Genomic DNA, 10393 nt, shown 5'->3' on the forward strand with positions numbered 1-10393 from the left:
AGTCATGAATGTGAAAAATGTTGTGTCAAGCTTCCTTGCTAGACATTTCCTATCCCTCTCTCCTTTAACATTGTTCCTAAAGATGTTTTGGATATATGCCAAATGCACCTCATTTTTATGAGAGACTTCCTAAATTGACACACTTAATGGATTTTTTTCCACTTTAAATTATAAGTTAAAACTTTAAGTAACTGCATGGATTCACCAAATGTAAAATTTAATTAATCATAAAAAATATTCTTCTTAAAATGGAATGCATAATAAAGGCAACAATTAAGTATTTGCTCGACATCGAGTTATTTGCGTGGGAGAAGATGACAAGTCTTTCAAATTTCTAAATTCACATTTTGGATATAGGTATTTTATATAGTTTAGTATTCTAAGTTCCTACAACTTATATAGCTCAATGACACTAAATTCATTTATCTTGGATTTTACTTCAAGACGAGCAAAACCAGCACTTTTAGCAAGATTCTCAACCTCTTCTTGGGTTCGTTCTCTACCTCCAATGGTTTGGGTAAACATATAAAGATCCAAATGGTAACCAACACGAGCTCTCAAGTCCCGTTCGATACCCATCGGTAATATTGCATCAATTATAATGACTTTTCCATTATTCAATAATGCCTTGTAGCAATTCTCTAATATCTTCATGCAATGTTCGTCGCTCCAATCGTGCAAAACCGTCTATGCAATGTTAAATCTTGTTAGTTTTGTGCAAAGTCATTTAGACATAAAAGAATAATAAACTTATATGAATTTATTGGTACCAATAAATTTGTTAAATTTTAGAATGTCAGTGCATATATAGTTGAGCTAAGCGCAAATAATGGCATTCTAATTGTATATTTTATTCAAAATATATTGTTCGATGCATTCTCATTATTTGGGTTTTGTTAACAATGCATGAGACTATACATATTAATTAATACAGAAGGGATTTGAACCTTCATGAAAATTGCATCAGCTTGAGGTATTTCAATAAACATGTCACCTCCCACATGCTCGATTCCTTATATCAAAAAATAGTAAAATGAAATATATCAAAATTACTTATTTTTTAGTCTTCACGAACATTTCAAATTCATTATGTATATCAAACAATAGATGTGCTTGCCATAATTGCATACCTGAATAATTTGGGGCTAGAGAAATGACATGTGGTTGGTCAAAGTTTATACCACGAATGTGGGGAAAGCGAGAGATGATCAAATGAAGTGATGATCCATGGCCACCACCAACATCAACGAGTATATTTATATCATCGAAACACGTGGGATAAGAGTCGAGGAGGTCACGAATGGGGATAGTGCTACCATTGGCCATAGCAGTGTTGAAGATGGAACCAAAGTGTGGATCATGTTGGCCATATTCAAAAACATCTAGACCATCATGGGCCTTGGCGAAGGGTTGGCCACCATCAAGAACAGCCTCATGTAAGACATGCCAAGATTTAATAGTAACAGGGTCTACACAGAGTCGCAGTAGTGGTGCCAAAGAGGATCCATTCTGGACAAAATATTGGCTAACTAAGTTAAGACCATATCTTCTTGTTGGGTGCTTAGTGAAGGGATCAAGACCAATGTCCGCATGAACAACACCATGACTAGCCACCACTCTCAAAAGTCTATCTAATGCTACGGAAACTCTTATATTGGCATCTGGTACGACACTACTACTCATTCGTGACACTATTTCTTCGACTGAATATAACCCTCGTTCCATACCCTCCTCCTTTTCTATATCTGCATTTGCCATGACATCAAAGACTTTCAATTTTATGAGTGTGTTAATGGCCATGGGCAAACAACACAATAAGCTCAATTCTACTCCCCTCAACCATGCTTCATTTTCCACTCCCTCACCCATCACCCCAAGCATCGACTCATTAACAATGTCACCCATCCTCAATGTCTCTCTCTCTCTCTCTCTCTCTCCCTCTCTAGATCTGTCTATCCCTCTCTGTTCTAGGTGACTTTCTTATATAGCCTCATCATAGGGTATTTGTCTTGTCATATGATATAGACTTTCATATATAATCACAAGAAACAAGATTGAGAAGAAAACCAGAAAAGTAAAACTGAGCACGCTACTACCAAACAATCAATTTCAATGTCTCTCTCTCTCTCTCTCTCTCCCTCTCTAGATCTGTCTATCCCTCTCTGTTCTAGGTGACTTTCTTATATAGCCTCATCATAGGGTATTTGTCTTGTCATATGATATAGACTTTCATATATAATCACAAGAAACAAGATTGAGAAGAAAACCAGAAAAGTAAAACTGAGCACGGTACTACCAAACAATCAATTTCAATGTCTCTCTCTCTCTCTCTCTCTCTCCCTCTCTAGATCTGTCTATCCCTCTCTGTTCTAGGTGACTTTCTTATATAGCCTCATCATAGGGTATTTGTCTTGTCATATGATATAGACTTTCATATATAATCACAAGAAACAAGATTGAGAAGAAAACCAGAAAAGTAAAACTGAGCACGCTACTACCAAACAATCAATTTCAATGTCTCTCTCTCTCTCTCTCTCTCTCTCCCTCTCTAGATCTGTCTATCCCTCTCTGTTCTAGGTGACTTTCTTATATAGCCTCATCATAGGGTATTTGTCTTGTCATATGATATAGACTTTCATATATAATCACAAGAAACAAGATTGAGAAGAAAACCAGAAAAGTAAAACTGAGCACGCTACTACCAAACAATCAATTTCTATGTCAAGTAGGCCCAAATGAATGTAATGCTTTTGTCTTTCCTTTTTTAAATGCTAAACGACCAATTTCTATCTGAATTCCTATGCAACGTAACATGTCACACAATAGATTCATTGCACAGAAGATAAATGAAACACACATTAGCGTGCACATTTCTACCAAAAGAGAGAGCCAGTAATCTGCTGCAGAAGACATAGTATCAACCAAAGCGCCTCAAAATTGTGGCTCTTAAGAGTGTCAAAACGGAGCACAGACCAACGCGAGGTTGAGAAGGAAAACCACAAACTCATACATGATTACTTAAATTTGGAATATATTTCTTCGATGACAGGCAGAAAATTTGGAATATATTTTCTCGATCGTAGGATTATACAATGTGTGTGTGTATGTGTGTTTCGTTGACAAGCGTCGGAAAAATGTAGGGAGTTTGCATCCTACTGTGCAAAAGAGGAAAGTGTACATAAAGAGAGTCTAGATGGATGTAGCTTAATTGGTAAGGTTGCACAATGGAGACCTGAGGGTTATGGGTTCAACCCTTACAATCCAGAGTGGCATCTAGTAAATTAAGACTGAAGTGATATCTATGGAGTAATAGAGAGGTAAGCAAATTGGCTTTCGAATCTAAGACTTCGTGTACATTAATAGTGGAGTGCACCAAAAAACAACAAGGGGGGAGGACATAATGGGTTTGCCATTTGGATTGGTTCCAAGGCAAGTTTTTTTTTGTTTTGTTTTGGGAGGGTTTTGTCATAAGTTTTGGTTTGGTTTGGTTTGGTTTGGTTTGCTTGGAGTTTGGTAAGACGTCAAAGATTTAGAAAGCAAACAAAAATTACCGAAAAAGTGAAGAGAGAGAGAGAGAGAGAGAGAGAGAGAGAGAGAGAGAGAGATGTTCCAAAGATCATACAAATTGGGATGTAAATCTAGCAAATCGGGTTTCGAACTGAAGACATAGTGCACACTAATAGTGGAGGGCAACAAAAAATAACAAGGGGGGGAGGAGGACACAATGTGTTTGCCATTTGGATTGGTTCGAAGTGAAGCTTTTTTTTTGTTTTGTTTTGGGGGGGTTTTGCCATGAGTCTTGATTTGCTTTGCTTTGCTTGGAGTTTGGTAAGACGTCAAAGATTTAGAAAGCAAACAACAATTACCGAAAAAGTGGAGAGAGAGGGAGGGAGAGAGAGAGAAACATGTTCCAAAGATCATACAACTTGGGATGTATGTGCGTGTGTCTTATCTCTCTAGAAAGCATGAGGTCCCCAAAACTGTTGCTTTCTATACACACACACCCACACACCACATGTAGATAGAGAGAGAGAGAGAGAGAGATAGAGAGAGAGAGAGTTTGCATTGTATTGTGCAAAAGAGGAAAGTGTAGATAGAGATAGTCCAGATGGATGTAGCTCAATTGGTAAGGTTGCCCAATGGAGACCCAAGGGCTATGTGTTGAACCTTTACAATCAAGAGTGGCATGTAGTAAATTTAGACTCAAGAGATAAGTAGGGAGTAACAGAGAGGTAAGCAAATCTGGTATCGAACCTAAGACATAGTGCACACTAATAATGGAGAGCAACAAAAAACAACAAAGGGGGGAGGAGTGCGTAATGTGTTTGCCATTTGGATTGGTTCGAAGAGAAGCTTTTGTTTTGCGGGGGTTTTGCCATGAGTCTTTATTTGATTTGCTTTGCTTGGAGTTTGGTAAGACATCAAATATTTAGAAAGCAAACAAAAATCACTGAAAAAGTGAAGAGAGAGGGAGAGAGAGAGAGAGAGAGAGAGAGAATTGTGTTCCAAAGATCTTCTAGATAGGGATGTATGTGTGTGTGTCTTATCTCTCTAGAAAGCACGAGGTCCTCAAAACTCCGGCTTTCTATACAGACACACACACACACCACATGTAGAGAGAGAGAGAGTTTGAATTGTATTGTGCAAAAGAGGAAAGTGTACATAGAGATAGTCCAGATGGATGTAGCTCAATTGGACAGGTTGCCCAATGGAGACCCAAGGGTTATGTGTTGAGCCCTTACAATCAAGAGTGGCATCTAGTAAATTTAGATTCAAGAGATATGTATGAAGTAACAGAGAGGTAAGCAAATCGGGTTTCGAACCTAAGACATAGTGCACACTATAATAGTGGAGAGCAACAAAAAACAATAAGGGGGGGAGGAGGACTTAATGCGTTTGCCATTTGGATTGGTTCGAAGAGAAGCTTTTTTTTTGTTTTGTTTTGAGGGGGTTTGCCATGAGTCTTGATTTAATTTGGTGAAAGATTTCGAAAGCAAACAAAATCACTGAAAAAGTGTAGAGAGATGAGAGGGATAGAGAGAGAGAGAGAGAGAGAGAGAGAGAGAGAGAGAGAGAGAGAGAAACATGTTCCAAAGATCGTACACGTTGGGATGTATGTGTGTGTCCTATCTCATTAAAAATCACGAGGTCCCCAAAACCCTACTTTCTATATATACAGACACACCCACACACCACACGTAGAGAGAGAGAGAGAGAGAAAGTGCAACCAAACAAAGGAAGTGCACAATCTAAAATATATCGATTTTCAGAAAAATAAAGAATGCATGTGTAAAGTACATACATACATATAACATATATACTTGGTTTGCAATGTTCGTTGGTGGGTTGTGCTCATTTCTTCTTCTTCTTATTAAAACAAAACAAAAATAAAAAAATAAAAATGAAGAAGAAGAAGAAGATCACTTAAACACACATTAGCTTGCACATTTCTACCAAAAGAGAGAGGTAGTAATGTGCTGCCGAAGACATAGCATCAACTAAAGCACCTCAAAACTGTGGCGCTTAAAAGCGTCAAAACCAAGCACAGACAAATGGGAGGTTGAGAAGGAAGGCAACAAACTCAGACATGATTGCTTAAAGTTGGAATATATTTCTTCGATGACAAGCAGAAAATTTGGAACATGTTTTTTCAATGGCAAGCTTATGCAAAGTGTGTGTGTGTGTGTGTGTGTGTGTGTGTGTGTGTTTCGTTGACAAACGTCGGAAAAATATAGGGAGTTGGCATTATACTATGCAAAAGAGGAAAGTGTACATAGAGAGAGTTCGGATGGATGTAGCATTTAGTAAATTAAGACTGAAGAGATATCTATGGAGTAACAGAGAGGTAAGCAAATTGTGTTTCAAACCTAAGACATAGGGCACACTAATATTGGAGAGCAACAAAAAACAGCAAGGGGTGGAGGAGGACGTAATGGGTTTGCCATTTGGATTGGTTTGAAGAGAAACTTTTTTTTGTTTTGTTTTGGGGGGGGATTTGCCATGAGTCTTGATTTGCTTTACTTTGCTTGGAATTTGCTAAGATGTCAAAGATTTTAAAGACAAACAAAAAACACCCAAAAATGGAAGAGAGAGAGAGATGCCCCCAAAACTCCTGCTTATCTCTCTAGAAATCACGAGGTCCCCAAAAATCCTGCTTTTTATACACACACACACACACCCCACACATAGAGAGAGAGAGAGAGAGAGAGAGAGAGAGAGAGAACCAAAGTGCAACCAAACAAAGTGCACAATCTAAAGTATATCAAATTTCAGAGAAATAAAGAAAATGACAAAAACAAAAATGAAGAATAAGAAGAAAAAGAAGATCACTGAAACACACATTAGCTTGCGAATAAAAGTATGCGAGTGGAAACACTATTATAACTAATTAGCTGGTAAAATGGTCATAGCTATCTAGTTTTTTGTGGGCAAATCATAAGGGTCATTTACGAAATTTTATGCTTTATTAGTTAAATACATGTCATTTAATTTATGAGAATGCTCAAAAAATTGAACTTTGGTTTCTAACCTACTGGAATTTAGGGAACAATTCCCTCATCTAAACTCGACTTGAATGTCACCAAATTCTTTTAATCCTTAGTTTGAGTTCGAAATCCAAACAGATGGAGTACTCTAAGCATGAATGCAGATAAAGCTCCTGCAATAGCACAAAAACTTTAATATCGACATTGCACGTTAAGAGCTACAACACACCACCAGTTCGATCCTCGTCGAAGTATGTATCAGGATTTAGGGTTTAAAAAAAAAAATACATTTCTGATAACTGTAACTTTGTTGCATGTTCATCATTTATAAAAAATGATTAGGGCGAAGTCATTGGAGTCCCAAACAAGGATGTCTTGAAGATCGGGGTGTAGTAGCAGGTGTGTTTCTAATTGAGAATTTTTTTGATTAGGGTTGATTTCATACATATTTCAGATTAGGGTTTTTGATTTCCTTAAGCAGTTGATTTCTGATTAGGGTTTCTTATTAAGGTTTTTTATTAGGTTTTCTGATTTCCTTAAGCGGTTGATTTGTGATTAGGGTTTCTTATTAAGGTTTTTTATTATGGTTTCTGATTTCCTTAAGCAGTTGATTTCTAATTAGGGTTTCTAAATAAGGTTTCAGATTTTTTAAGTTATTGATTTCTGATTACTGTTGAAAATGTCAAATTTAGTGTTGGAATTTTGCACCAATTCACATTTTTGATTTCAATGGTTGTGTGTCTACCAACTTCCCCCAAACTTCATTTAGGATTTGGGTGAATGTGGTTGATTTTTTATTTTTGATTATTCCATACTAATTATGGTTCTTAATACACATGTCCTAGTAGAGCCGAGGTAACATGTATTGATTTTTTATTTCATGTGCCTCATTCCTCCATATCCTAGAGTGTTGAACTTTGCAAAGTTTTGCGAGACAAAAGAGAACTTTAACAACATATATGGTCTGTCGCTAGAGGGTATTAACCCTGCTGTTCTAACAAATAAATTGATTAATGATGTTTAAACTAGTTGTCAGTCTATAAAGTGCCCAGAGTGAAAGGCAAGGTGAAGCTCAAGCATGTACGACCGGAGTTGTATGACAACTGCATGAGGCTCCACCAGAAAGTACATCAAGAGATCCCAATCAACAACGAGTTGTCCGTTGCATTCGGGAGAGCTTTTGCATACGAGTATTACAAAACAGCGAAGGAAGCAATGAACCCTGAAATGTACAAGGTAGCTTGGGCTATTTATGGTGAGGCATCGGTAGAATGATGACGGAAGATTGGAGCTTGCAACAAAAAATGGCAAGATTTTGGAGCATGGCAGTTTGATGATGCAATTGCTGACTTCCAACAAACCTGCAAGTATACACCACATCGAAACACAATGAAATCCAATGTCGATGATACAAGTGAGACATTGATTAGCTATATGTTGAAAAATATCCATGAAGCCGGTGAGATATTAGAGGCAACAAAGACTGATTTAGAGAAAGCAACATTAGCTGTTGCGATGGAGAGCAAAGTCACTTTTGCATTAACAATAATCAGAAATAAGATTCAGGTAACTATTGTTTTGTTGGTATGTAACATGTTATAAATAACTTGTACATGAAGATGTGCTTAGTCAGGCATTATCTGGAACAAGTTGCTCAACATGTGCTTGAAATTGAGAGGTCGTTGGGTCCCCAATGGAAAATACAACTGCCGACAGAGATCCAAGTTCTTTCAATGAACCTGGACCTTCTAGGTGTAAATATTGTCGCTAATTACAATTTGCAGAACCTCCAAGTAAGTTAATGATTCTTATTTCTTGTTGTTCTATCTTCCTCATTAAGGAATGATAAATTGGTAATTTCTTGGTTGCGTTCTAGGAACAATACTCCTGTCAACAACAAGTAGTTAGTTGCCTTAAGAAGCATCTACATTTTGTGGAGGGGATGGTAAAGAGCTGACAAGAATTGGACCTCAACATTCTTGCTCCCTTACGAAACGAAAGAGAACCAGGCAATGATATATTGACTGTTCAAGCACGTTGCATCGCTTGCAGCTTAGGCGTAGAGGACAAAACTACTACTCTGTTGGTACCCCTATGACCATGCCACGACACATACCATATTGTTTGTTTTTAATATGCCTGTCACATTGCTATAGTCTATTTGGGGGATTGCAATATAGCTCTCCTAGATGAGTGAAGAAAACTTACAAGTAAAATTGTTGCTTGGCTCTATAGTGTAGTAGCTAGTTAGTTACATCTTAGCTAATTAGCTAAGTCGTATAAAGTGTGGTAGCTACTTAGTTGTTATAGTTCCGTAGTGTAGTAGCTAATTAGCTACAACCTAGGTATTAGCTAATTAGCCAAGATGTAGCTAATTAGCTACTGCAAATCTATGGTCTAACAACTAATTAGCTACTCCAAATCTATAGTCTAACAACTAATTAGCTATAGTGTAGCTAATTAGCTAAGCAATATCAAAAGTGGTAGCTAATTAGCTACTACCATAGTTAAGAAGAATAGCTAATTAGCTAATATCATAATTAAGTAGAAAAGCTAATTAATTGTTCACGTTATTATAGTCACTTTAACCAGGGTTGGTAAGCTTAAGGTTTATATAGGAACTCGATACAGTGTATCGAGTTCCTGTGTAAAACACAAACTTTAAACAAGAACTCGATACATTGTATCGAGTTCCTATATAAAACCGTAAACTTTAAACAGTAACTCGATATGTTGTATCGAGTTCTTGCGTGCTAAAACATATTTACAAAAATGTCCAGACTACCAGGCGCTTACCTGGATTCTTAGTGCTCGATTTTCTTCGAAGACATGATTCTCGTTGTCGAAGCTTAGGGGGAGATGACAATTTGGTGTTGTGTGCTATGGGCTCTTTGTGCTTTGTCTGCTCTCTGTGCTCGTGTGCTCTGTTTTGCGCGTGAGTGATTGAGAAATGAGGAGGTCTTCCTATTTATAGGGATTGACCACTGTGGTTAAAGTAACCATAGTCACTTTAACTAGGGTTGGTAAGCTTAAGGTTAGTTAGTTAGACCTAAGAAAGAGTTAGTTACTTTATTTAGTACATAATTTTGAATGTATCAATGACTCTCTAATGGATTTGAATTAAATGATGCTTATGAATGAATCAATGATTAAATACTCAAACTAACATATTAATGATTATTTTATACTCAAACTAACATACAATGCCTTTGATAGAGGTTCATGAATGAACCAATTATTGAATACTCAAAGCAACATTTTTATGACTCTCTAATGTTTTGTATTAAAGATATGGCCATGAATGAACCAATGATTGAAAAGGTTTATATTTAAAATGGTGGGCATGAATGAACCAATGATTGAGAAGTTCTATATTAAATATGGGTGCCATTAATTAACCAATGATTTTAACTTTAAATCAACATATATATGGCTTGGTAATGATTGTAATTATATTATACTTCATGGCTAAAGTAAATTTAATTTAAATTAAATATTATAGGATTAATAAGGTATAAAATATAATTGATTCAACTTTATACCGACTAGTTTAAGTAATTATTAATATGTTAAATAAAATTATTATATTAAAAATAATATCTTTATTTATTGTATTAATATAATATTAAATAATATAGACATTATATTGAGGGAGCTTCTGTTTAGTGAGGAGTTTATGTTTAGAGAGGAGCTTATCAGTTTTTTATATTAGCCCAAGCACATAACTTAAAGAGCTCTGTGTGGACCTTAAGCCATGAGTGAAGACTCACCGTTCTCGATTGAAGAATATTGTTTGTCATTAGACTCTTCGTTTTCTACCGAAGAGTATTGTCTATCGACAGACTCACCATTTTCTATCGTAGAATATTGTCTCCAAATATGTTGTGCCCATGGTTGTATGTCAATGA

The 10393-nt window shown here is 36.5% G+C and overlaps 1 protein-coding gene across 1 annotated transcript; it reads right to left on the minus strand.

Annotated features, from left to right (window-relative positions):
- Positions 1 to 200: 200 nt before the first annotated feature.
- On the minus strand, positions 201 to 1922 carry LOC147861065 (caffeic acid 3-O-methyltransferase-like). The gene is made up of 3 exons (XM_087323260.1): positions 1131 to 1922; positions 948 to 1012; positions 201 to 687 (listed from the first exon to the last, which is right to left on the minus strand). The coding sequence occupies exons 1-3, from the start codon at positions 1903 to 1905 to the stop codon at positions 388 to 390; spliced, it is 1140 nt and encodes a 379-aa protein (XP_087179386.1). The 5' UTR covers positions 1906 to 1922; the 3' UTR covers positions 201 to 387.
- Between the last annotated feature and the right edge of the window lie 8471 nt (positions 1923 to 10393).

This window comes from Azolla caroliniana, unplaced genomic scaffold, assembly GCF_043228905.1.
Source record: "Azolla caroliniana isolate FFs.n. ecotype wild unplaced genomic scaffold, voAzoCaro1.0.p SCAF_8, whole genome shotgun sequence".
Classification (NCBI taxonomy): domain Eukaryota; kingdom Viridiplantae; phylum Streptophyta; class Polypodiopsida; order Salviniales; family Salviniaceae; genus Azolla; species Azolla caroliniana.